Consider the following 26,803-nt stretch of genomic DNA (forward strand, 5'->3'; position numbering starts at 1 on the left):
TTCTCTCCAGCCAGAAGGGGGCGCTCTCTAGGAGTAGGGCATTTGCCTTTCCCCCATCCTCCTACTCCCCTTCCCCAACACATGCTTTCCCACCTCCTCCCATCCTTACTCTTTTCTTCCAGGCTTCCCGGAGCCCTCCAGCCCATGCTGACACTCGCCTTGAACGTGGGACCCTCCCTACAAGTTCAGGTTCTGCATGCTGCTTTGTGTGGACCTTATTTCTGTTCTTACAGAGACAAGGAGTCTTCAAGGACAGAGCCACTGGGCTCAGTCCCACCAGCAGGGCGTGTGGCAGAGCCCCACAGGGGTGGCTCTCCCGGCCCCAATCTACTCCCCTGCCCCTCCCCCTCAACAGCGAGTCTACACACTGTCCTGTTCCAGCTAACCCGGAGCCCTCAGCGCACTCCCTAATTCACAGATTATAGAGCATCCAGATGGCACAACCGCAGGACTTCGGATATCAATCTGGTCCAACCCAGCCTTCTGAGAAGTGGTGAAACGGAGCTCCAGAGACAGGAAGTGACTGCCCTGGATCACACTGCAGCCCTGGACACAGTAATGTGGGCTCGTCTGTGGGCAGACAGCCTCGGGGGCTACATGCAACTGTTATCAGGCTCAGCTCAAAGACAAAAGAGCTGGAGGGAAGGTCCTGCCCAGCAACCATAGGGTCCTGGTATTTCAATGGCATGACACGAGGGGAGATGACCATGGTGGAAGGGGGCCAACCACTGGCATGGCTGGAGGAACACAGCCTCCTGCAACCCTGGACACAGCTTTGGTCTGGCTTCAACCCACCCTCTGCCCATCTCCCCCCATTTCCAGGCTCACCTCATACTGGGCAGCACCCCTCCCTTTGTTCCTGCTGTTCTCCCCGCCTCCAATACCCACTTCCCCATCTCTGCGCACTGAAGACCTCATCCTTCAGGACCCCAAAGCCTTCCCTGAAGACCCCACTCCCACTGCCTTGAGCTCACCCTTGTAAGCAGCAGGCTTCTACAGGTATCTGGGTTCACATCTCACCCCTCCCCATGCCCTGCTCTCCCGGGGTAGCGCAGTCAGGGAGAATGGGGGCAAGGGTGGGCGATCCCCCTGCCGGAGAGGAGGCTGGAGTAGGGGGACTGGCCAGTCAGTCTGCTCTAGGGAGCAGGGCAAGGGGGAGGGGGAACTGAAGCTGCTCAGAGATGGAGAGAAGGTATTTGAAAGAGTTCAGAGCTAGACACGTGAGCTGGTATGAAGTGTGACGTGGGGGAGGGGCAGGGAGCAGATGGAGAGACTGGGTTTAAGGCCAGTGGTAGGGGCTGTCACGTATGTTGGTCAGAGCAGCACTGACCTGCAGGGGTGTGTGTGTGTGTGTGTGTGTGTGTGTGTGTGTGTAGCAGGGTTTAGAGACCCCTAAGTCCATGGGCCAGAGTGATGCAGGGCTCTGACTATGAGGTGGGGGGGGCCTGAAGCCAGTGGGGTGACAAAAGCAGTGAGGGCCCATGGGGACAACTATCCATCCTGGGCCTGAGATGGGCAACACTGGGACTCCTGGACCCCACCTCTTGTGCTGGAAGGCATGGACTGGGGGGAGGAGGGCAGGGCAGATCAGGCTCCAGGGCCACAGCCCAGGGAGGCGGCCCTCTGGTGGAGGCAGGGCTGACAGACCATCCCCCACCCCCACTTCACCAATGGCCCCAGGTGTGACCCGGAGCTGCTGCAGGGTGTGACTGCAGGAACAAGCAGGGGGCCCCGATGTGCACCCCTCTGGATTCCTGTAATTTGGTCCTCATGGGCCCAGGGACGTGATGACATGGGTCTCAGGAGCTGCCCAGTGCCCGTGAACGAAGGTGAGCCTTAGTCCACCTTCGGACGGGGAGAAAAAGTGGGGAGGGGAGGGCCGCGCGCAGTGAGAAGTCCGTAGGTGCTTGGTGCAGTTGGGAAGACAGACCTGAGCTAGTTTGACCCTCATACGCTCTGGGGACTGATCATCACTGTCCTATTTCCCAGGTGAGGACACCAAGGCTGAGAGAGGAGAGGCCAGGCTGGGAGTCAGACCCAGGGGGCTTTGCTTCAAAGACCAGGCTCTCAGCTGTCCAGGCTCTGGGGCCTGTTTGGGGCCTGTCTGACTGCAGGGGTTTGGACCAGCAGACCCCCGGGGTCCTTTCCAGGACTAGCCTACATCCCACAGCTCGGGGATGGTCTACTGCAGGGGCTTAGAGCCAGCCACCTAGAGACCACTGGAACCCCCAGGCCACGTGGGCTACCAGGACAGGTGTGGGGGCCTCACGGGCAGGATGACCCTTTTCATGGGGGTGGGGAGCACAGGACCCTATCAAACAGAGCTTTGCGAGCATCTCTGCATCCCCGAGTGTGGGCTTGTTTACCCGGCTCCTGCAGGGCTCCGGGCTCTGGGGTAGGAGGACTCTCAGCACCTTTAGGATGGTCCATCCTCCCTTGCTGGCCCGCCCTGTTACACTGGGGCCTCTGGACGTGGCTTTCCAGGTCCCCTTTTTACTCTAGGCCTAGCCTGGGGCACTCCCATCCCCTCACCAGCATTAGAGTCCTTCCCTGGGAGCTCCAGCTGACTCCTCCACTCACCAGAGGGAAGAACTTCTGTCCATGATGAACTGGTCTCCCTTCTCCCACCCACCACCCCAGCCACGAGCATCCCATTTCTCCTCTTCCTTTCCATCGGACAAATGCTGCCCGTTGCGGGAGGATAGATTCTCGGACCTCCTCTGGGGCCCCACCTTCCTGACCTCCCTCCACCCTAGTCTGCAGAGCCGCCCATGACAGCGCACCTCTGCACTTGGATTGCAGAGCGCGGCCTCTCACAATCCTGCAGCCTCCCCTCACTCTCAACACCACGCATAGACGTGGTCACCTTGCGAACAGAACCCCCCAGCCAAAGGCCCAGGTGAGCAGCTTCTCTGGGGAGAGAACGGGGAGGGGCCTGGGAGCCCGGCTTACAGACTCACCTTCTCTCTGTTGCTGGGGGATCATTGGAGGTGGCTGAGGAAAGGCCTGGCTTATCTGACCATAGGCAGCAGGATAGGCGGCTGCTGGAGGGCCAGAGAGAAGAGACGAGAGCGAGAGATGGTGACAGTGACATGGAGAGAGACAGGGTGAGAGGCAGGAAGAAAGAGAGAAATTTCAGTGTTGAGTAGTAAAAGCAGACCAGCCAAAAAATGCATTTCAGCTCAGTCTCTTAAGATAGAGCCAGTTTTCAGCAGTCACGAGGGACGAGCAGCACACGGAAAATTAGAAGGAGGGGTGTGTGTGTGTGTGTGTGTGTGTGTGTGTGTGCGTGCTGGTGTGTGCATGGGGGAGGCGAGTTTAATCTGCAACAATGGACAATCCACATGTGCGGATAATCCACAAGAACGGATAATTAAAAGCATCAGAATGCCCTGGACACGATGGTCCCACACCACCTGGAACCCCCAAGGTATTCCCCTTCTCTGAGCCATGGTGGACTCTGGCACCCACGCCATCACCCCTGCTCAGAGGGCGCCTGTGTGGGAGGTGGGGGGCCATCCGAGGTGGGGGCTTGGCCTTTGGATCCTGCCAGTGGGGGGTCCCCAGGGGCTGAGGACTGGGTTGAACAAATCTGATGCTTTGTATATTTAATGGGAAAGGGCCAGAGGTGGGACAGGAATGGTGAGCCCCCTCCTCTGCCTGGCCTGGCTCCCAGAGGGGCTCAAGGGAGCTCAGCAGGTGAGGCAGAGAGCTTCCCCAGATGTGAGAGGTCAGCTTCATCTGGGTCCCTATGGTGCCAAGCAGCCCCATCACCCTCAGGGGAGACATTGCTGGCTCTTCTAAACACAGTGAGGAAGGACCCTGACCTGGCCAGACAGCAGGACATTGGTTGAACGGGGATGACTGTGGGGTGTGTGTGTGTGTGTGTGTGTGTGTGTGTGTGTGTGTGCGCGCACGCGCACGCGCGCACGTGTGCACAGGTGTTGCCCAGCCCAGGGGAGGAAGAGGAGCCTGGCCGACAGCTGGCCTTGGACTTCCTACAGCAGCTCATCACCTTCCCATTCAGTGATCCCAGGCCATCTGCTTGCTCAGGGCTGTCTCTTCTTGCTTTTCTTTTTTTTCTACCTCTGGCTGCCTGTCGTCCCTGGTTCCCTGTCAACCTTGTCCGGGCCCCAGCCCCGATGCCTGTGTATGTCCAGGGGGAACGGGGATGGAAACTGCTTCCCTTGCCTCAAACCCAGCATCTGTGCTTCCTGGACCAGTGGCTGTGGACTGCGAGGGCAGCACCCCAGCTCCGGCCTCACCCCAGTGCTGCTGGAAGGCTTGGGAATCCTGGACGAACCAGCTGTGGCAGCACCACAGGGGAAGGAAACCTCGCCTTAAGCATGAGTCACTTTACAGCAAGGTTAAAGTTTAGCCTGGCTCACCAGCTCATCCAAAGTTCTGACCATCCACCACTGCCATGATGGCTGAGTTCCGCCTGATCGCCAGGGGGCGCCAGAGAGAGGGAGGCAGCCTGGCATGGCGGGGGTGGTGGCCTCTCAGTAAAACCCTTCCTCGGACTACTCCAGCTCCCTGGCAGTCCCTCCCTGCTCCCCCCTCCCTCACAGGGCTGGGCGCAGGCCTGGGTGCGGAGGGGGCACCAGCGCCCAGGCGTGGGGAGGCGCACGCAGCCGGGGGACGCCGGTGGGGACGCGCGGATACTAACGACCTGCATACTGCTGCACTCCAGCGTAGGCCTGCTGCAGGGGGTCCGCGGCGGTGGGGCTCTGCGCTGCAGGGGGAGCCAAGGGGGCAGAGGTCAGCATTGCTCTCCCAAACCAGCCCCTCCCCCACCGTGCCCACAGCGATTCTGCTGTAGCTGCATGCTTCCCGGCCACTGTGGTCTCCGTCCTGCAGCGGGGCATCCGAGGCAGGAACCCTGCGCGGGGGGCTTCCCTCTTCCCCATCCCGGGGCCCTTAGTAGGGTGGAAGGTTGACCACCCTGGGCTGGGGGATGCAGGCTACAGCTGGCTTGGGGGTGTGGTGAGATGGATGGTTCATGAAGAAGGCTGGGAAGGAGATGCCAGAGGAGGGCTCAACCATGAGAGCTTGGTGGGGAGACACATGAGAGCCCTGGCCCTGGAGAAGGGCTGTGGGAAAGCAGACAAGGGGGCTAGGGGCTATCAGGAGGGTGGTCTCCTCCTCACTCCTCCCCAGCAGAGCCCAGCTGGGTGAAAGAAAGGGCATGAGATGCCTTACCCTGCCACCAAGTCCCCTGGGCCACCCACCCCTGTTCAAGTAGAGGCACCTCCTCCCAAATTCTTAGGGACTTTGCACAAGGCATGGAGGTCTTCCATTCCTGGGCACAGCTGAGATGCCCACAGCAGCACTGACCACACAAGTGAGGTCCACCTCACGGTGCCTATGGACACCAAAGAACCAGAAGTCCAAAGACCTTCTTCCACCCGACCTCGGACTGGGATGTCTGCTGCCCAGCGCAAGAGGACCTGCGGCTGAGACTTTGGCAAGCAACCCAGGAGACCCAGACTGGGGAAGAGGCTTGGTTCACGTCTCTTGTCTGTGCCGTGTCTGCAGAAGCAGTGAGTAAAAGCCTCGATGGAGCATGGACCAGTGGAGGACACTGCCTTTGGTGACCAAGGCCAGTGATGACTGAAGTGGGAGTAGGTTGGCCTTGGGGGCCCAGGGAGGTGGATGGGGACAGATTCAGCCTCAGTATATTTGGGGCAAGATGGAGAGCACAGGGAAGCAGCAAAAAAACCATCTGGGCTTATCTGCCCGGTGACCCGGGCCAGCCAAGCTAACTGGCCATGCCAGGCTTTGAGGCCTGTAGACCAGAGAGAATTTCCAAACATCCCTCCCAAGCGCTCATCCCTGAAACTCTCAGTAACATGACACTAGAGCAATAGCACCCAGGTCCCAGGGGAGCCAGGGCACGTGCTGGGGCAGAGGTCCTTAGAGACAATGCGGTTGGCAGCAGGGGAACTGAGCCCAGGAGGAGGGGGAGCTGAAGATGGGTGAGGGTGCGGGCTCCATCCCGCCTGGGGTTGTCCAGGACAAAACCTATCCATCTATTTCCCTTGCGGTGGACACTGGAGCTCCCAGTGGTGACATGGTGGTGGCACTTGGCAGGGTGGTGTCCTGCTCCCTGGCCTGACTCTTCCCCCAGCCTGAGCTCTCTGGAGGGAGAGCCACTTCTTGCTTGTCTTCTTGGCCATGCCAGCTGCTCAACCACATACAGCCTTTATGCCAATTAGAGAAAGATGTCTCTTCTCTGGGCATAGTTTGGTGCCCTGTGCGAAATATAAACTGCACAAGGTAGATGGCAGCTCCCCCAGCACAGGTCATAACAAGTGCTCAGCAAATCCCACAACATAAGGAATGAATGAACAGCCCTTATCATTTGTGACAGCCACCCCTTCGGGTGTCGTGTGGCAGTAAAGGCCACACTGTGTGCTTCCAGCATGATCTCGACGAGCAAGAGGGGACAGCAGAGATGCTACGTGGGGCTCGGAAGTGGAGAAAAGCATTTCTGAGACCCCTCTCTACTTCTCTCTGCTTAATGACCTCATTAGTAACTGCCACAGAACGAACACTTTGAAGGATCTCGCTCATTAGAGCAGCTCCAAACTCTGCATTTAAAGATGGTAAATTAATTTTTTTAATGTACTGCTCTTCTCCTTTCCTTCCCTCCATCCCTCCCTCCTGCTCTGGCAGGGGATTGTTTATGGGATGTGGCAGATTGTTACAAATGGGGGAGAGAAACATTTCCAAATTCCATGAGGGAAAGAGCTCACAGATGCTGCTGGGGGTGGGGAAGGAGCAGGTTTGTCAAAATCCAGAGATCCAGATGGGCTTGTGGGCGGGGTGGGGGGAGGTAATGAAACCACCCAGATGTGCTGGGAACTGTATCTCCCAGCTCTGATGGAGGAGGAGCCCAGGAACCTGAGATGGGTGGGGTGTCTCCCACCTCCTGCTTGCCAAGCCCCTCCCCTGCCTCCCTTGCCAGCCTGGAGTCTTCACCCTTAAACAACACTCCAGATCCTCCAGGCCCTGTCACTCCACTCCCTAGGCTTCTCTAGCCTCTTCTCTGTGCACTGAGGGCTGAGTCGTCGGAAAAGCACCGGGAAGGGGTCAAGAACAACTTCAAGTTCAAAGTCAGGAAATTCTCCTCTATTTCTCTCCAGCACAGTGACACTGAACTCTGGTGCTGGCAGAACTTTTATACTCTCTGGATGTCTGGGCCTCACTCCAGATACTGAAATCAGAATCCCTGGGTTTCTGTGATTTTACAACCACACAGTAGATTCTGACAGGCAACCAGAGTGGGAAGCATGAGTTTGCCCCCAAAGCTGACCTCCTCTGCCCTGTTGAGCCAACCTCCTTACCAACCCCTGTCCCTGCCAGGCAAGCCCCTCCTGCTTCTGGGCCTCCAGGACAGCCCCTCCACAGCAGTGTGCTCCTTGTTCATCCAGAAGTCTCCAATTCCTACCCAGCTGTTAAAGGTTGACCTGTGCGGCTCTTCGGGAAGCTCTGCTGGGCTTCAGCCTACAGAACTCTCCCTTCCTTTGAATCCTTTAGCATCAGAGGACACTCACTCTTGACCATACTCTGCTCTGCCTTATGGCTTTATTATTCTGTTGATGTCTATTGTGTTCCTGACTGGCCCAGCTTCCCTGCTCCAATGCCAGTTTATCCTCAAGACCAGAGAGAGGAGCTGTTTCAAGTCAACTGGACATTTTTACCATGCGAGAACTGCTAAGTTTTAGAGGAACAAAGTTCATCAGGAACAGGCCTCCTGGATCTTCTTGTGTGCCAGAATTCATGAAAGCAGGACCCGGAAGTTATCCGAGGTTCTGGTCCTCTGTCCAAAGTGCTGACCATGGTTTTGTGTGCACCAGGGGACTGAACAGGTATGCACTAGCCAGATTGCCAATCAATATACCTTCACTTGCTTCCCAATAGAGTCTTTTCCTACTTAAATTTGATTATTCTTTTAGCTTCTATCCCCTCATTTCTTTGGGGTCAAATTCACTCTTAATTAATTTGCAGTTACTAGCCTCTCTCTACTTGGTTGGATGACTCATCTATTCTCTTTTCTTCTCTGAGGGAGCCCCGGGAATGGGGTTCTCACCCATCAGACTGACAAACACCCAAGGATTTGTCTTCTCTCCCACCAGGAGCACCCTGAAGGAGGGCAGGAGGCTGGCTCTCCCTGATCACATTTGGGGTTCCACCAGGGAAAAGACAGAGGGCAGGAGCCACGCATTCAGTTATAACAGCAAGGACAGGGACAGAATGGATGAGGAGTGTGCTGCATGGGGAAGGAAGGGCTACCAGATGTACTTACCTGGGTAGGGGTGGATGCCATTGGCAAACACAGCTTCTGCAGCAGGTTGTCCATTAGCCTGCGGGGGGAGGCCAGTGAAGCCGTTCACCCCAATGGGGGATGGGATGCTAGGCACGGCTGGTGCAGTGATGCCCGGAGGGGTGCTGCCACCTGGTTCCAGAGGTGAAGAGGGGTGGAAGAAGGGGGAAGCAAGCAGAACACAGGTGATGAAGGCAAATACCTGGAGCTCCACCCTGCTGGCTCCAAGGGCCTGGGGATAGACTTGGACCTCACACATCAATTCAATCCTATCTGTGAATCATGGCTTGAGTTATCTCCCTGGATGTAATGAGCCTATTCATCCCAACTGTATCTACACTTGAAGGCAGAGTCCAAATTCCACCTACCCTATAAGACTTCCCTGACCACTGACTGCTCGACCTTGGACCTGTAGCATACAGACCTTTAAGTGCCCTTGACTTTGACCACAGTTGGTCTTCCTTTAGTCTTTTTCAGTGGCTCTTGTTCACCCCAGCTAAGTCAGGATGGACTGGTCATTGTTTCTAAGCTGTGGCTCTGCTCCCTGCTATCTTCGCTGGATGGATCACTGAGAGGTTGATCTGCCTCCTCATGAAAGAATCTCGATACTCAGGTGGAGGAGGTCTTAATTCTGGTGTTCCCTTGCACTGAGGAAGAGAGCCCTTTGCAGAGTCCAGACTCAGTCCTATTCATACACAAAGTAGACACCCTGGCCTCCTCCAGTTAAGGCAGTGGTGATGCTCATTGTGGCAAGGGTAAAGCTGGGGTCAGATGACAATACACTGTGCCTTTCCTACACCAGGTAGATGGAAACCAAGGTGTGGATGGCACAGTGACTGTACTGAGGCCCCAGAGGCTGGAAAGACCCTTCCTTTTCATGTAGGAAGCAGGGTCTCTCTTTGGATGAGGACCTGAGGCCATCAGGAATGTCCCTAGGTTGGGGATTAGAGTTGTGGGGTAGTGCTGAAGTTGGGGCTAAACATGCACAATCTTCTATAGCTTTTAGCTGGGAAATGAATAGCTCCTGGATGTCAGGAAGGCTGCTGCTATGGCCTGGCTGCAGAGAGCCATGGAAGCTTGGTGAACAACAGCTGGGGTGTTGGGCCAGCCCCTGGGGCTAGTCAGGCATTCTTAACTTTAAACTATTGACATTTATGGCCACGTATTTCCTTATGGGGAGCTGTCCTGTGCATCGCAGCAGCATCCCTGGTCTCTATCTACCAGATTACAGGAGCATTCACCCTCCTTCAGTTGTGACAACCAAAAATGTCTCAGGACATTGCTAGATATTTGGGGTTGGGGTTGCCCTGGTTGGGAATCACAGAACTGGACAATAGCCAAGATCCAATTAAAAACATGCTTTGTAAGTGGGGCTGTTTCTAACCCCTCTGTCCTTTAATAACTCTTGGGGTTCTTCCTTGCTTGTGTAGTTGTCTTGGAAAAAGATAGTAAATATAAGTTGGGTTAAATGGAAATGAAAAAATGGGGTTCCCTCTCTCCTTGGGCAAGGGACCAAACAGGGCCGCAGAAAGGGCAGGGCTCTCCCTGCCTCAGCCCTCAAAGGGAGATGTTTTCCTGTCAGTTCCTTTCCTGATATCTGTGTTAGAGACCAGCATGAATTGCCCCCTGACATCTGACACAGCTAAACAACTTGAGTGAAATTCTCACCACCCTGATACCACACCAGGGACTGCTTGGGGCCCACATTCCATCTTCCCTTGGGCCCTCAGGGATTAGGACATTTTTTGAGACAGATTTCCAGAGGGTAAGGTCTGCACTGGGTCCAGACATCAGGTGCTCTTAACACAGGAGGGTCCATTGGTGGCCGCCACTGGCCAAACAAAAGGTAGCAATCAGGGTCCAGCTGCCTTCCAGCTGGGCCAGGCCCTGTGTTGGTACCTGTCCACTCACCTGAGGTTGGGGTCATGGGTGCGGCCGCCAGGCCGTTCATGTTGAGGGCAGCCATCTGCTGCATCTGGGCGGCGGCAAAGGCAGCCATGGGGTTCAGGTAGCCGCCCTGCGCGACCGATGCCATCAGTGCCGCTTGCTGCTGCATCAGCTGGGGCAGAGGGAGTGGAAAAAATACCATGCGCTTCCAGGGGGGCAGCCCTCCCCACCAAGGGGTTCAGCTCCGAGACCAGCCTCCCAGGCCCTGAGTCCCCTGGGAGCTCAGACACATCTCCCCATTCCACCCCCAGAGAGCCCTGACATCCTCCCCATATCTGCCCTAGTCCTCAGTGGCTATTAGAGACCAACGCCCAAGAGGAAACTGCATTCAAAAGTATTAGTTGTAGGGGAGGAGGAGGGGGACTGGCTCCACGGGTGCTGGTCAGCCCTGCAAAAGGCCTGAAGTTCATGGAGATATGATATCCAAAGCTCTAGAGACATGCTGGAGGAGCCTCTGTAGAACTAAGTTGTCGGAGATTTCTGTCCCTAACTTGGAGTCTGCTGGGTAAAAGCTACAGGAGAAGCATGAATAAAAAACCTCAGCTACCTGCAGTGTTCTCACAGAGGTGAATGGGAACTGGGGTGACTGTTGAAACTGGCCAAGCTGGGACACTGCTGAAAAAGTGAGATGAGCCTGCATTTTTTGAACTAGAACCCTGGCCTACCTCAGTGCCACCCATGTGAGTGCTGAGGGGAGATGCTGTCAGAGACAGCCTCAATGTGGAAGAAAGAAGTTGGTGGGCCAGGGCCCTGAGGGGGACTATAGGGGAAGTGTGGGTGAGGAGGGCTTTGTGGCACCTCCAAGGACCCCTGCCAGGAGTAATCAGAAAGCTGAGGACACCCTTCCATGAGTGGTGGTAGGGGTGGGATGGTGCCAACAGAATACCTGAACCTCTCCCCTCCTTCCCATCCGTGCTTCCTAGGATTTGTGGAGAACCGCCGCCTCCTCCACCCCGCCCCGCTGCGCCCCCACTTACTGCCTGTGCGTAGGCGCCGTAGGCTCCAAACGGGATGGCCATGGGGTTGAACATGCCCATCTGGCCAGCCATCTGCTGCATTCGCCGCATTGTGCGCTCCTTGTCAGTGTCGGCGAACTTGACCACCAGACTGGATGAAGCTCCCTGCAGCGGGGACTGTGCGTGAGGCCCACCAGCCCAAACCTCCTCTACTCCCTAGCCTAGGCCCACGGGGTCCCATCCACTGGGTGCTATGGGGAACGGGGTGGGTGGAGGACCGTGATGAGCACCAGTCCTCGCCCAGGGGTCTAGAGTCTCAGCGCCCCGCGCGCGCCCTACAGATGCGGTGGGCGGGGCCCTACAGATGCGCTGGGTGGCGGCGTGTCTCGGTCCCTCATTGCCCCCGTCCTTGCCCCTACCCCGGGGCGGCCGCACTCACCGGCATTGTCTGGCTGCCGTGCAGAGCGTTGATGGCGGCTTGAGCCTCGGCGTGGGAGGAGTACTTCACAAAGGCGCACCCTGGGGGGACGGGAGAGGCTGAGCCACGGCGGGAGGGCCCAGAGGAAGGCCAGAGATGCGAGAGGACTGAAAGGCGGGGCACGGGAGGGGCCGAGGGGAAAGGGCGACTCCCAGAAGAGAGGAGAACCAGACACACAGACAGTGAGAGAGACACCGACAAACACGGAGACAGAGCCACACAGAGACAGAGAAAGACCTGGACCGGCCAGAGACTTCAGAGCATCCTTGTCTCCGCGTCCCGGTCTGGACTTGGATCGCGGTCTTTCCTGACCCCCAGGCCCTACCGCCCCACCCCTTCCGAGCAGCCTCCCCTGGCTCGCCCGACGGGACCGGCTCCAGGCGGCTCCAGACCCGCGGCCGCGCCCCGCCCACCCAGTCGCCCCGCCCCCACGCACCCTTGCTGTTGCCATCCGGCCCGCGCAGGATAGTGCACTCCTCGATGTTCCCGAAGGCCTCAAAGAGGCGGCGCACATCGTCCTCAGACTGCTGCTTGTTGAGCATGCCCACAAAGAGTTTTCTATCTTCTGGAACAAAATTAGGAGATGCTTACCCGGGCCAGGGACCCGGGGCGCGGGGGCGGGCCCGGGGAAGAAGGGCACGGCCAGAGAAAAGGGTAACAGCGTGGGAGGGTAGGAGCTGGGGCGGGAAGGGGGCTCATAGCCTGAGGGGAAGGGGTAGCAGGGATGGGGGCGGGTGGGGAATCGCTAAAGGGGAAGGAACGGCGGGGGGAGGGGGCTGAGGAGGGAGGGAGGGCAAAGCCAGCGGGGTAGGTGAGGGAGGAGGGCTTGGGTCTAAGCGGGGGGTAGGGGAAGGGCGGAGAGGGTCGGCGCGGTGAGGGGGGAGGGGCGGGAGGGAAGGATTGCAGCGACTCTGCCCTTTCCTGCCTAGAGGGCAGACCTCACACCTTTTTTTTTCTTTTTTTTTTTCTCAGGGAAACTGCTTTAATTCAGGACGCAAACTAAATTATTGAGTATTGCAGTAGGAAGGCTGTTTCTCTGTTTTGAAACATAGTGGGGCAAGGGCCACAGGTCCTGCGGCTCACCTAGAGCACCTGGGTTCTTTGGGCAGCCCTGCGATCCCTTCCTCCCTCCTCTTAGACACACACAATTTTCTTCAGCCACCTTCTCCTGTAGATACCAAAATGAATTTACAACTGGCAAGTTCGCCACAGGGCCTTTGTATATGCTGTTCTCGCTTCCTGGAGTGTCTTCTGCATCACAAGATTGAATCTTCTAATGCTAGATCTGTTTACCTATTGCTTCCTCATCAAAGCTCCTCCTTCCACTTTATTCTCTGTCCCAGCCCCTCCCGTGGCCCAAAATACAAAGGATGATTATTTACTGCTTTGCCTGTGTATTGGGTTTCTGTCTAGCTCCCTACCCCTCCATGTATGCTCCCTGAGAGAGGAGACCAGACCTCTGTTGGAGCAGCAGTAGCAGGCACACAGTAGGCCCTCAGGACTGAGCTGTAGAATGAATGAGTTAATGACCAATGCCATTCTCAGGGGCACACATCCTTTCTGTCTCACACGTTTTTACCTCCATCTGGTGCCCCCTCCTCTTACCCCTTCCTATACATGCTGCAAAACTCAGCCCTGGGCACTTTGGAGAGCCTGTTCCTGAAGACCGGGCTCTGCCAGCAGCCTCCCCCAACACTTGTGTTGTTTATTGACAGCACTCAACTGTGTGCTTAGGGTGACAGGGATCTGCAGTAGCCTGTGACTGTAAAAAAGATTTCCCATCTCACCTGCTCTTACTGCAATGTGACTTTCACTCTTCCCAGGGAGGTGGCGTCTATGTTCCCTCCCCCTGAATCTGGGTGGGCCTGTGGCTGCTCTAACCACTAAAGAATGACAGAAGTGACACTAGCTGCCTTCCAAGGCTTGGTCATAAAAAGGACCGGCTTCCACTCTCGGCTCTCTTTGGGGGATGCTCGCTCTGTGGAAGCCAGCCACCGTGCTGTGAAGAACTCCCAACTAGCCCACACCAGGAGTCCACACGGAAAGGAACCCGGGCCTCCAGCTGACAGCCAGCATCAACTACCAGACATAGGGTGGATGAGTCTTCAGTTGATTCCAGCCCCCAGCCTGGGAGTGTTCCAGCTGAGGCCCAGACGTCCTGGAGCAGAGACAGGCCTTCCAAGCAGTGCCCAGTCTGAACTCCTGACCCACAGAATCCACGAGCATAATAAATGGCTGTTTTACAGCACTCTGTATGGGGCTAAAGTGTTCTGCAGCCATGGTTGCTGGAACAGGGTCCCCGTGGTGGCTGATATCAACTAGATGTTTGTTGACATTCAATGACTGACACACACAGCAAAGGCTGCAGAAATGCACACCCCCCAAAACTGCAAAAGTCCACGTGTTCGTGGTTTCCATGGAAAACAAGGGCCCTCCAGGATCGTGTTGCTCTGGACTCAGTGTGGTTGGTACCTCCCGCCCCAGAGCGCCTCTGTTGCCCACACTGCCAGAGGAGTTCCCGTAGAGCTCAGGGTCTGGAACAAAGCTAAGGAGACCTCCAGGTCCCTGCTCTCCTTCACAAACCACCCCAGAGTCCTCCTCTTCAAGAAGGCCTGATCTCCGCTCTCCTGGTACCCCCAGTCTAAAGCACTCAGCAAGCTGTCAGGGATGAGGTGCTCCTTCCAGGTCCGAAGGGTACCATTGCTGGTTCCTGCAATCAGTGCTGGGTCAGGGCACACCGGCCTGGACCTCCACCACTGATGGGCTTCAGCCGAAGCTCAGGGCCCAGAGCTCCGCCCCACCGCCTGCCCCAGCCTGGGTGCTCTGCCTGGCTGCTCCTGCCCCCACAGGGCAGGACGCATCCCGCCCCGTCTCCAGGGCTTGCCAATGCCAAGCTCTGACATGGGGGAAGCAGAGACTGGGAGACCAAGAGGAAGGAAGAGAGAGGGAGTGGAAGGGGTGGCGCTGAGTTGGGACAGGAGGAGATGGAGTTCAGGGCAGAAAGTGAGGGAAAATGACAGAGACAGAGGAAAAAGAATTAGAAACAAAGAGCAGAAAGAGAGGGCAGAGACAGAAGAGAGAGGGGCCAGGGCTTATGTTTAACTCCCAGAAGCACAAACAACGTTTTGCATGAAGTGAACTGGGTTTTCAAGTCTTCAGTGGAACCCTTGAAACTCTGCCCCCCGGGATCGGCTTCCCCTACCCCCAGCACCTTTTAAAGGCTCCGATTAAATGGGATTTCCAGGAAGACAAAGTAGTGAAAACCTGACCCTTGCAAATCCCTGACCCTCCTGCTCTAACGTCTCCTCCCAGGAAGGAAGTAGGAGGGGAAGAGGAGGCCCGTCCTCCTCCGGACCCTGATTTCAATGCTGGGACAGCAGCTCCACACCTTCCCTCCTGACGTCTGAACGTGTTCCATCAGTGTCGTTATGACAGCTTTCTGACTGCGTTAAAATTCGTCCACACGTGCCTTTCTATCCAACCACTTCTCTTTTACCAAGATTGTTTTGTTTTGTTTTGTTTTCTATGTTTTGTTCTTCTAAATCCTTCTTCCTCTGCCTGAAACGGCCCTCAGTTCTAGGCCTGAGCCCTTCCTGCTTGAAGACTTTCCCAACGTGTAGGGGGCCAGGCTCCCCATCTTCCTGTCTGTCCAGGTTTCCCCAGGGAAACTACAACTAGCCTTACTTTTCTGGAAGGCTGCCAGAAACCAAAGAAACCTGGCTCCAGACTCACTTCGTCCACATGGTCTTGGGTTGACCCTATCCAACGCAAAAGTGAGTTTGTTTCTAGGATCCTCCTGCTGGTCCAGTTTGCACTCTCTTCATTTCCAGTTGGCTTTGGTCCTGGGGGAGTGGCTCTAAGGCCTGCCTTTCAGACCTGGATCTGAGGGTGGGTCTCCCTCTGTGGCCCAAGCCCACTGGGCTCACACCCCTACCTGGCTGCCTTCCAGCTGCGTAACTGCTCACCTCCTCGGGTTTTTGGTCTCTAAAATGGGAATAACCAGGCCCTCCTCATGTGGTGGGCGCTAGGCTTCCAAGAGATGCTGCAGGGACAGAGCCTGACCAGCAGTAATAACAATGGTGATGACCATGAGCTGAGGGCTCCGTCTCCAGGAGGAAGAGGAGTTGGAGCACCATCTCCCTGCTCCTTGGTTTGTCCTGCTCTGACTTGGAGACAGAGGTCATACAGGAGGAGAGATCAGCGGATCCACATCTAGGGGAGGAGCCTCGAAGGAACAGGTTGGACCAGACTCGGACTGTGGCTGACCGGCTGAAATGAGCCACCTCTCCCTGTGGCCCCAGCCCCCGGTGCCCTCCTCTCTCTCTGGCCACTTTCCCGAGGCACTGTCTCCGAGCTGTGTCAGATGACCAGTGACACTATTTGGCTACTGTCTTGGCTCTTATGCCAACCCAGCCAGAGTCTCAGAGAATGACTTTGTTTCCCCAGCCAGTTCCCATTCCCTCCACCATGGACACAGACCTCTGTTTCCTGGGACAGGAGAGCAGTCCTTGATCACAACTCGTGGCCTGAGTGGTGCAGGGTCCCTGGGTGATGGTGGTGCTCATTCTCCCCCATGAGCCTCAGCCTGAGCCTGTTTTGGGGGAGTGAGGGTGTCACTGCTCCTCTGAGGACATGTTCAAGCAGGTGCTGCTGGAACTGGGCCATGCAGGCCACCATGATGGGAGGTGAAGCTAGGAAAGACCTCAGAGCCAGGTGGGGACGGGCTGAAGATCCCCCTGAGTGGGAGGTCGCTGAGACAGCGCAGGAGCGCTCTCCCTCAGAGAAGTGCGTGCTCCTACAGTCATTCAACAACTGTTTGCTGAGCACCTTCTCTGTGCGAGACACTGTTCCAAACACTGTTTCTACTGCAGTAAAAAAGGTGTGTTTGCTCACTGGAGCTGACTTCCGGATAGGAACACAGGTCGTCCACAATAAACAAGTTCCCAAACAAGACAAAGGCCAGCAGGCCTGCCACGCGGTGGCCCCCAGAAGTGGTGTGCCCTCCCCAAGGGGAACAAGGCCGCAGAGTGGCAGAACTGGGCAGGACCTTGGAAAATACCAAGGCTCCCACCTTTTTTAGATGAGGTCAGGGCAGAGAGGGAACCCCGGGACTCACATATGGGGCCTGGACTAAACCTAGGTTCGTGGAGTCTGTTGACTTCCTTATCCTAACCCCTTGCTTCTGCCTTCCTGCTCTTTTAAGCTATGAGTGCCCGTGTCTGCAGGGGTGAGGGAGCACCTGCAGGTCTGGGGGGCAGATACCCCGGAAAGGCTGAGCCACAGAAGGGAGGGACTCGTCCCAGCCGTCCCTGAACCCAGAGAGGGCAACTCAGCTGCTCTCACTCCAGGGGAGTGGGCGGAGTCTAGCCCACCCCTCCTTCTGGTGGGAGGGGAAGCCAATAAAATGATGGATGGGAAAAGTACCCAGTTCTGTCAGGGGAAGGTATTTACAGCCAGCTCAGGAGGGACTGGACCAGAGTCCCTGGCAGCCCACCTGAGTCCACCCTCTGGTCACACCTCCAGCAAACATTTACTGAGCACTTACTGTGTGCCTCAGACTTGGCTGAACAGAGTCTGAGACAAGTGTTCAGGGCCCTTCTGTGTTTCCTCTTTCAATGGGTATTTGTGTGGGGTGCATGGCTCTCAGATCCCTGGAGAATCCAGTCTTTGGTCCCAGAGCCTCTGCCATGGAGCCCCCGTGGGAGAGGATAGTGAAGCAATGGCACTGGACTGCAGGTCAGAAGGGGTCATTTGGGGAAGGAGCCAGTAGCAACACCCTGAAGCCTTCCAGGAGGAAGTGGGTTGGAGTTATGATGTCCAGGGGAGGGGGCTGGAGGCTCTAGGCCCGCAACAGAATTGGAGCAAAGGCTGAGATGTGGAAGGGCTCCCTTTGTCTGTTCTTTTGACCTGCTCCCAAGTGGTCCCTGCCTGGGGCAGGCTCCCAAGAAGAGGGTCCAGGAGAGAGTTTGACTTTTCTCCATCTGCCTCTTGCCTGCCCTCCTCCCCACCAGCACACGCGTCTCCCAGTTCTCTGGCCTCAGGAATCTTCATTCTCCCAGAACCTCAATCTAATTCTGAGTTTCAGTTTCCCAGCCTATAAAAAAGCACCTTAAGTGCTTATGAAAATGCAGGGGAGTCTGGTTGCCAGAATCTCATTCTTCATCCAGCTCCTCCCATCCAGGAGGGAGACAGGCTCCTCTCATTCACTCAGAATGTCCAGACAGGATGGGGCTCTGGCTGGAAAGATTTGTATTTTAAAAGGAGAGCCCAGAGAACAGAGAAGCAAGACACCGATGGCAAGTTGAGGACATTTCAGGGTAGGGGATGTTTCAGGGTGGTGCCTTAGGGCCCCCAGATGTGAGGAAGCATCATGCTGGCTGTGCAGGGTGAGTGGGCCCCGGAGGGAGGAGGAGGCGAGTGGCAGCCGCTCACTCGACTTGCCAGCACCCTGGCGCTAATGCTTAAATTCCGGTTTAATTTTCAAAATTTGATTCACTCATTACCATCAGCATTAAACAATATTTCCTGCTTAAGGATAGACGGCTGCTGGGGCACCGTGGACGAGTGTTCAGATGGTTAATGCCTTTTATGGCCGCAATAGACTTTTACTATTCTCTTCCCTCCAGCTGCCGAGGGAGGGTTTGTGGGGGGACCTGAGCTGGGGGGAAGCCGGGGGGCCAGGGGCCAGGTGGAGAGTAAATGGCTTTGAGGTCTGTGGCTGGCGGGGTGGGCAGAGGGGCTGCTAGGAGACATGAGGGCTGGGGGATGTCGGGCCAGACGCAAGAGACACTCTCCATAGGGAGGCCCAAGCTAAGCAGGTTGGGGAGTGGGGAGAAATTCCAGACCTTCATAGTGACTGAAGTGGAGGACTCTGCCCTGCTCTTGAGATGCTGGCCCTGGGGGTGGGCAGGATGGGACCAGAGCCCAGAGCCCCCGGATCCCTGCACCTGCCCCTCAGCTGCAGGCAAAGGCCATGTCGGGCCCTCAGGTATCTCTTAGGCTGTTTGTTGACCATGGGACCAGGGCACTTCCCAAAGCACCCTCTGGATCTCAGGACCAACTGCTCTCCTGGGGAATGACCTCATCCCTGAGGGCTCACAGGCAGTGAGTCTGAAGGGGAAAGACCTGTTCCTTCTCCCCAACTTCTCCCGCAGATCAGGGTGGACCTTGAATTGAAGGGAACATGAGGCACACAGACTGGACAGGAGACGTGGCGGGGGGGTGGCAGGGGCATCTTTCCGAGAGTAACTGAGGCTGGTTTTCAATCCTGGTTGACTGTGCCACCTTCCACAAGTCATAGACCCTCCCTGAGCCTCCATTTCCTCAACTGTCAAAGGGGAATAGTAATCACACCCGCCTCATAGGGCCATTGGGGGATGACATTAGTTGAGGTGGCTGAGGTTTTAGCACAGGGCCAGGCGCAGAGTAAATGCTCAGTAAATGCATTTCCTGCGCCGGTTAGGCCACGACGACCGCTCACCCGCAGGGGTGGCAGCTGGCAGGGTGGGGATGCGCAGCCCATCCCAGGGGTACAGAGAGGACCCCCAGGAACACTGAACAGGCCTGTCCCAGGCCAGCCTGAGAAGCCCGGCTTCCTTTTTCCTCCCTCCGACCCCCGACCATACGGCAGTATTTGGGGGTCCTCTGAGATGTCCCCCAGCATCTGCATCCTCCAGGTGGCCCACCTGGATTGATCCACAGGAAGAGACATTTCCCCCGAAGTTACACTGAGCCTTGCTTTGTGCCAGTTCCACGAATTCTCCCTGTCCAGGCCTGTCAAGCACTCTGGCTCCTAAGGGACAAGTAGGTGTCAAACTGATCATCTGAATTGAAATCTGTGCTATTTTGAAAATTGTTACAACTACCCCCTCCCTCTGCCCAAGTCCGGAGGCCTCCTCTGCGCCTCCTGGCCAGCCCTGAGGTGGACAGCACACAGTCTCAGATCTGTCTTTTAAATAGGGGAGCAGCAGACAGGCCTGGGGGCTCTGCACCCGCTCTTCTCATGCCTGGGAACCCACAGCTGCCTGCTCTCTTGCTGGTGCAAGAGTTTCCCACATCACCATCCACACCAGGGTTAAAGGCCTGGATTTGGGTCTCTCTGCAGCCGTGTGACCCGGTCATCTGCCCCCCTGAGAGCCGGTCCCTTTGCCAGGTCACGGGGCCAAACCTAGGAGAGTCCTCAACGTGCACTGAACCAGTGAGTAGTGGCCTCCCCCTTCGCCCCCACAACACAGGCTGTGCCAGAGCGAGAGCCAGGGGCGCAGCTGGGTGGGAGCCGCACCGAGGATTAAAGCCTTCCTGCCTGGGAAGAAGGCTGAAGGAGACATCAAACCCGATCAAAGGCTGCTGGGGACGGGGCGGTGCGCAGGGGCTCCTGCTCCACTGGGGATGCAAATGAGGACCCTCAACCGCTTTGGCCCCTGGGGAGGCAGGGCGGGCCTTGATCTGCCAAGTTCCCTCCAGACAGTCTCTGTTTGATGTTGGGGTGGGAGGCGGCCGGAGACGGGAGAGTACATCCAGTCTCCCCCACTCGCATTCCTTCAGCCAGCTCTGCCTTCCAAATGCTTTGGGATGCGGCCTCGGCCATGAGAGTCGCCTCCTCACTGTCTCCGGACATCCACCCAGGCCCCTGCTGTCTGCTCTCCACACAGCAGCCAGAGGAGTCAGTTAAAGTCCAAGACAGAATGGTTCTCATTTATCACATTTATCTCCCACCTCACTGAGAACGAGCCCAAGTCTCCTAGTGACCTATGAGGAGCACCCCACACTCTGACTTTCTCATCCTCCCATCCCTCTGCTCAGACACGTAGGTCTCATGAAGTCTCAGGAGCACTCCATGCACACTCTGCCCCAGGGCATTTGCACTGCTGTTCCTCCTCTTGTGAGATCATGGCCTAGATATCTGAAAGACACTGAACTCCAGGTATCCTCAAAAAGAAGGAAGAGTGTCCCCTGGAGATGAATGGGCAGCCCACACAAGCCTACAGTGATGAGCTCTGTGGGCAGAGAGGTTGGAAAGGGGTCTAAAAGCCTTGATCTGGGCCCTAGAGAATTTGCATGCAGAGTTTGCTAGGTAGAAGAGGTGCAGGGCAGACATCCCAGGTCAGGGGGCAGCGTGTGCACAGGCAAGGTGTGTGACAGAGCTCGTCATACGAGGAGTAGCAGCAGACACACACACACACCCCTCCCTCCTACCTGTTCTCCCCTGACCACATGCTCCCCACTTCCCTCAAGGCCCAAGCCCGGCCCCTTACCTCTGCCCACTGGAAGCTTAGCCTGGGACTCAGACCCTGGGTCCAGGCTCCTCCTCACCTGTGTCCATCCACACTGTCCACCACGTCCTCGCTTGGCTCAGACTAGCTCTAATTCACAGCACCCAGGGGTTCTTCTGTGGGCCAGCCGGATTCCCAGGCCACCCACCCCAAGGTCATCCCAGTGTCCTCAAGACAAAGGCCAGTGGACCCAACTCCCACATCACAGAACCTCTGCTGCCCCTGGACAGCACTGGGCAGACCAGGTGTCCCCCCCCCCCCGACCAGGGCCCTGTGGTGCCCCTGCCTGAGGGAGGTCACAGCTCTGACTCCCTCCAGGAGGTGATTATAACAGCAGCAGTAACGACAGTCAGCAGGGCTCTCATTCATCATGTACCTACCACGACCCCAGCACTGAAATAAGCCCTTTGCAGGCATAGTGGGTGTTTTATTATTTCCGCTGTGCAGGTGGAGAACCTGAAGCCCAGAGCAGTTGAATATCTTTCCCCAGGAATACACACCCAGTCACTGGGGAAGCCAGGACTCAGAGCCAGCTGGTCTGAATGGAGCTGAGCTCACAGGTCACCGTCCTTCCTGGTAGAAGACAGTGTTCCCTGGAGGTCTCAACTCTCCTCTTCCCAACCTTTCCATGTCTGCGCAGGCAGCTGGCAAAGGCCTAGTGACCCCATTGCTCTGCCTGGGCCAGGGCTTCTGTTTAGAGCCCAGAAGGGGGTCTGGTGGGGCCCTCACAGGCCACCGCTCAGCTCGGATGGAGCAGGTTCCCAGGATCCCTGACTGCCCAGGGACCCCCAGGCATGCCTCACCCCCCAGTTTTCACTGCCATCTCCAGTTTCCCTCGTCCCTCTGCCCCGGGCAGGGCTGTCTTGAAGTCTCCTGGGTGACCAAAGAAGAAAGCTCTGTCCTGATGACTCCTCAGACCTCCCTCCAGCTGGGATCTAGGCTGCAAGGTCTTATTTCCTCACCACACGGAGTCCATGCCTCTCTAGCTCTGGTGCCTGCCCCAGGCAGAGGTGTGGCTCTGTGCCCTCGGGGGCTTGCAGCTGGTCTGGGGAGGCAGAACTAAAACTTGGGGACTGTCCCCACTCTGGAGGGGGACAGGGCACAAATGGCCCCTGTACCCTCTTCTCTTGTACCCTTCGAGGCCATGGGCAGGCATAGGGGCCCTGAGTTGGGCAGAGCTGAGCCCTGGAGGTCCAGCATGGGTGAGGGGTCCGGAGGCCATACCCACGCCCCCTGCTGCCTCTTTCTCTGGCCCTTCAGCCCTTGACCCTGGTGCCTGTGAGTCGGCGCCAGGCCTCCCAGCAGAAGCCTGGGGCACGTGGTGGCGTTAAGCAGAAGTCACCTTTCCCTGGGGCTGCGATGCGCAGCCGGCTCTCCAGGTAACTGATTAGTTTGATCTGCTACCTTATCCTTACCAGGCGCGGCACGCCAGACGGCCCGCATTCTGTGGGGACTTCTCGGCTGCCGAACCCTGTTGTCTAATGGGGTTTCCACCGGCGTCTGGCTCACTTTCCAGCTTTTCACCCATCACAGGATAATTTATAGCATAATGGGGCCTTTTTTCCTTTATATCATGTGAGAGCATAAATTATGGCCAGTTTGTCCTCGGCGCTCAAGGAGACAGACAAAGCAGGGCTTTATTCCAGCAAAGGGAGGAGGCTCCTGCAGGGGATGGGGCTGGGTGGTCCGCAAGGAGCGGGGAAGGCAAGAGGAGGAGAGACCAAAGAACACCTTAAGCACATCTCATTGGCAGGGCAGAGAATCTAGTCGAGGTGGCCACATACAGGGAAGAACTGACAGTCCCCACTTGGAGCGTTTGCTTCTATTAACCGCCGAGGGGGCCCTCGTTACCTAGGTGGTAGAGGTACACCACTGTCTGCCGCCTGCAGGTGACACACCCCGCATACCAGCCTCTCACTCTAGTGGTGGGCTGACCCTCGTTTTGGATCTTCCCAGCCTCATGGGGAGAGTGGGTGCTCATGGGTCCACCCCCCCTCCCTCCCCACCTCCTGCCGCAGCCAGACACCCAGTGCAGTGCCAGAAGGCCAGGCAAACCTCCTGCCCCTCTGACCCATGGCCCGTTTTTAACATTCAGGGTGTGGCTTTGCTTCTTGTGGGAGGAGAGTGACAGCCCAAGCTAACAGCCCGCTGCCTGTCCTCCTGGGGAGGTGCCAGCACCTGAAGGTCAACCTTACTAGATTAACACAGCAGGAGTCACACCTGAAACCAGAGGCTGCAGCTACTGACCACCCTTCTCCCGACCCCTGGACACTGTGACAAGGATTTCTGGTGACCCTAAGTGGGATGGGGTCTTCAGAAGTCACCTGGCCCAGACTCCTCCAGCATGACCCAATGTGGAGATGATGCTTGCTGAACACCTTGGCAGAAGTCCTCCCAGAAGAAAATTCCCTCATTCGTACTGTGGAGAGCTCAACCCCGCCTAGAGCCCAAGTCCGGCCCCTAGCGCACCAAAGCCTGCTCCTTCTGCCTCAAGACACCCTTCTGAGAGTAACAGCAGGAGTCTTGGGTCTTGTAAGATGATGCTTCTCAGCCCTGGCTGCTGTGAAATTCACCTGGAGGCTTTCAAAATACAGTTGTGCCCAGCCAGTCCCCGAAATACAGATTGATCCAGGCATCTGTATTTTTGTTTTTGTCTTTTGTGGGGTTTTTTTTTTAAAGCCCCTCGGACGAAAGCAGCACACAGCAAGGGCTGGGAAGGGCTGGGATAGGTCTTCTCGAGGCTGATCCCAGCCAGCTCTCCTTGGGCACCCCATCTCTGCCCTCAGCCTGCCTACGGGAGCTCAGCCCTTCAGACTGCAGGATTCTGTGTGTGCTGGTGCTGGGGAATTGTGACGCCCACCTCCTCTGCCCTGAAACCTGAGCTCGGGCATCCTCCATCCCTCGTGGGGTTATTCTGGAAAGACATCATCCTAATCTGGGGAGATGGGGTGAGAGGGGATTATCAAGGTCAGCACAAAGCCCACCCCTCTGTTGGAAGCTTCCCCCTCTTCTTCCTCTCTCCTCTCTTGTGTCCCTCTCCCCTCCATCCACCAGGCCAGCCCTGCTGTGAGAGGAGGGTCCCAGGCTCCTCTTTCTTCAGCCCTCCAGTTTCCTTCTTATCCATCTTTGTTCCAGCCACCCTACCCCTCCTGGAGTCACTACTGTCCCCACCCCCTTCCCCATGGAACTGGATGGTCCAGGCTTAAGTACACAAGCACTCACTGCGTTAACTCGTGACTGATAATGGGCTACAGATAGACACAGAGATGGATGAATAGCAGACATGATTAATAGATGCTAGATACCCAGATTAAATGTTGGATGATAGATAGATACACAGAGGAGAGAAAAATGATTGCAGAAAGCAGAGAGATTTATGATAGATGGCACATAAATAGTGATAGGCAAATATAGATGGATGGATGGCCGAGATGTTTCTGAGAACTTCCCATAATGGGGTCAAAATGTAAAAGGTGAGAAAACGAGTCGTGGCCACTCACACCTGTTGGGGTATCAACTCTCAGAGGAACAAGGAATCCTGTTCTGCTCAAGACCTGTCTTAAAGCAACATCTTTTTCAGCTCAGGTTCCTGAACCTCCACTTGTCTGATGGGTTTGAAGTTAATGTAGGTTGCAGGGAGGCTGGGTTCCTGTGGACACCTTTGATATTTTTGCCCACTGACTCCCCACTATACCTAGTGAGGGCTTCCCTGCCTGTCTACCCCATAGATACAGGCTCCTCAAAGGCTAAGGCCATGCCTTCCAACCCCACAGAGCAAGTTGGTTCTTGGAGTGGGGCAGGCTGGACCGGCCCCTGTTAGATGTTGGATGGCAGGTGTCAGCCCACACGGCACACGCAGAGATCCAGCCACTCAATCCCTCCATTGGGAACCAGGCCCTCAGAGAGAACAATGACAGCTGACTCATCCAAAGCACTCACTGCGAGCCAAGCACTGCTCCGAGCACTCCAAGTTTATGAAGTGTGTACCACTGTCACCCCATTTTACAGACGAGGAAACTGAGGCAGAGAGAGGTTTGGCAACTTTCCAGAGGTCCCAGAGCTACTAACTGCAGGGCCAGGATTTGAAACTGGGTGGTCTGGCTCCGAACTTTCATCCTCCAGGCAGAAAGTACCCCCAGCCCTACTGGATGGTTGCAAGGTGCTGGTGACCACAGGCAAGCACATGGTTCTGGGAACTGGAAAAAGCTGCATGATTTGCAAGATGTCGTTATTTCTAATGACTAATGAGATTGTGAGGGGAGTGTCAGTTTCCTTGAGAGAACAAATTATTTTGAAGGGTGGCAGCGTATTAACTAGCGGTGTGTGGCTGCCAGCACTAACTACAGAGGATCCTGCTCTTGTCACTCAAAGGGGCTCCCTGAGGCCTTCAGGTTGGCAGTATTTGGTGACCATGAAGTTCAGTTTAGAGAAAGGCAGAAAGCTAGACCCTAGACCCCTTCTATTATCCTCCAGTCAGTCACATGTCACACAGTCAACAAACTGTGTGCCAGGTACCATGCTGAGAGATCTAAGTAGATCTGATCCTAGAGTAAAAGTGCTTCCAGGTTGGGGTGTGAATGGCCTGGCTGTGGAAGGGCAGAGCAGGACAGGGGCTGACAGACGGGGGCTGCACTGCAGAGCATGAGGATTTTGCTGAGGCAGGCCAGCATGATGGCTGGGACCACAAGAACTGCGGACACGCTCTCTGCCTCCCTTCTCAGGGAAGAGTTGGGCACCGAGGGGTGGGGATAAGGAAGGAAACCCCGGATGGGATCACAGAGGAGACGATGCAAAGAATCTTACTCACCTCCAGTGCCTGTTTGCTGGAGAATTGTGTTTTGAAAAGGCAGACACAACCCTTCCAATGACAGGTCTGGAGTTGGGGAGGCTGGAAGTGACAGCCCTGTGGGGCCCACTCTGTCTGGAGCAGGCATGTCCGGAAATGAAGGAGGAGGGCAAAGACCCCTGCTCGCTGGCTGGGGTGCCCCTTCCCCCAACCGGTCCTCCTCACTCCACAACTGCCATACTCTTCTATAAGGGCTGGCACTAGCTGGGCACTTCCAGCCCCATTCTCACTACCACACTTCAACACAGCATGGTCATATCCCCATTTGACAGATCAGTCAACTGAGGCCCAGAGAGGCTGAGAAGCAGGCTCAAGGTCACCAGGCAGTATGCAGTATAAGTGGGGTTGGAGCCAGTCATCTCAGCCAGCTCCCCCTCGACTCCGACGTGCCCAGCACACGCCTTTGGACTCAGCATTGCCCTCTTCAGGGAGGTCTTTGAAATGTGCTGGCTTATGTCACCTCAACATGACTGATTTTGCTAAAAAAAAAAAAAAACCTCTATGATCAAAAGGACTAGATCAGGCTTGGGAATGGAAAAGGAGACACAGGGGTGGCAGCATGAAGGGACAGGACTGGAAAAGGACTGGGGGGTGGGGGAGGGGTGTCTGGTGTCTGGGAGAAAAGCCATGATGGGGCTGAGCTGGGGAGGCCACCGAGGGTGGGCGGGGCTGGAGGGGAGGGGGTCTGGGATGTAACAGGACGTGCGGTGGGGACAGGTGTGTGGGGGCAGTGAGAAGTGTCCCCTTGCTATGGCAGCCCCAGCAAGGAGTCCCCCGCCCCCAACCCTGAGCTTAGGGTGAGGAGGAGGAGGCTGAAGAGGCTGATGGAGAGCGAGAAAGAGGAGAAGGAGAGGAAGGGAATACAAGGGCTCTCAGCCTAGGTCTCCCCTCAGGGGCCACAGGATGTGGTCCCTGCCCCACCTTCTCCCCTCCCTGTGCCCAGCAGCCAGACGGCCCAGGGCAGAGATGTCACCT

The 26,803-nt window shown here is 56.4% G+C and overlaps 1 protein-coding gene across 25 annotated transcripts in view; it reads right to left on the reverse strand.

Annotated features, from left to right (window-relative positions):
- CELF4 (CUGBP Elav-like family member 4) overlaps positions 1-26,803 on the reverse strand; it is a 288,206-nt gene that overhangs the window by 16,581 nt on the left and 244,822 nt on the right. For 8 of the 25 annotated variants that reach the window (XM_074352284.1, XM_074352276.1, XM_074352269.1 and 5 more), the window contains exons 4-10: positions 12,147-12,275; positions 11,672-11,751; positions 11,254-11,397; positions 10,241-10,388; positions 8,312-8,461; positions 4,670-4,735; positions 2,961-3,044 (exon numbers count right to left, since the gene is read on the reverse strand). In XM_074352284.1, the coding sequence (XP_074208385.1) occupies positions 2,961-3,044; positions 4,670-4,735; positions 8,312-8,461; positions 10,241-10,388; positions 11,254-11,397; positions 11,672-11,751; positions 12,147-12,275 (801 nt within the window). The remainder of the gene's footprint in view (positions 1-2,960; positions 3,045-4,669; positions 4,736-8,311; positions 8,462-10,240; positions 10,389-11,253; positions 11,398-11,671; positions 11,752-12,146; positions 12,276-26,803) is intronic. The other 17 variants (XM_074352277.1, XM_074352270.1, XM_074352292.1 and 14 more) reach the window with 6 other exon arrangements.

The sequence above is a fragment of the Camelus bactrianus genome, chromosome 24 (genome assembly GCF_048773025.1).
Source record: "Camelus bactrianus isolate YW-2024 breed Bactrian camel chromosome 24, ASM4877302v1, whole genome shotgun sequence".
In the NCBI taxonomy this organism is placed as follows: domain Eukaryota; kingdom Metazoa; phylum Chordata; class Mammalia; order Artiodactyla; family Camelidae; genus Camelus; species Camelus bactrianus.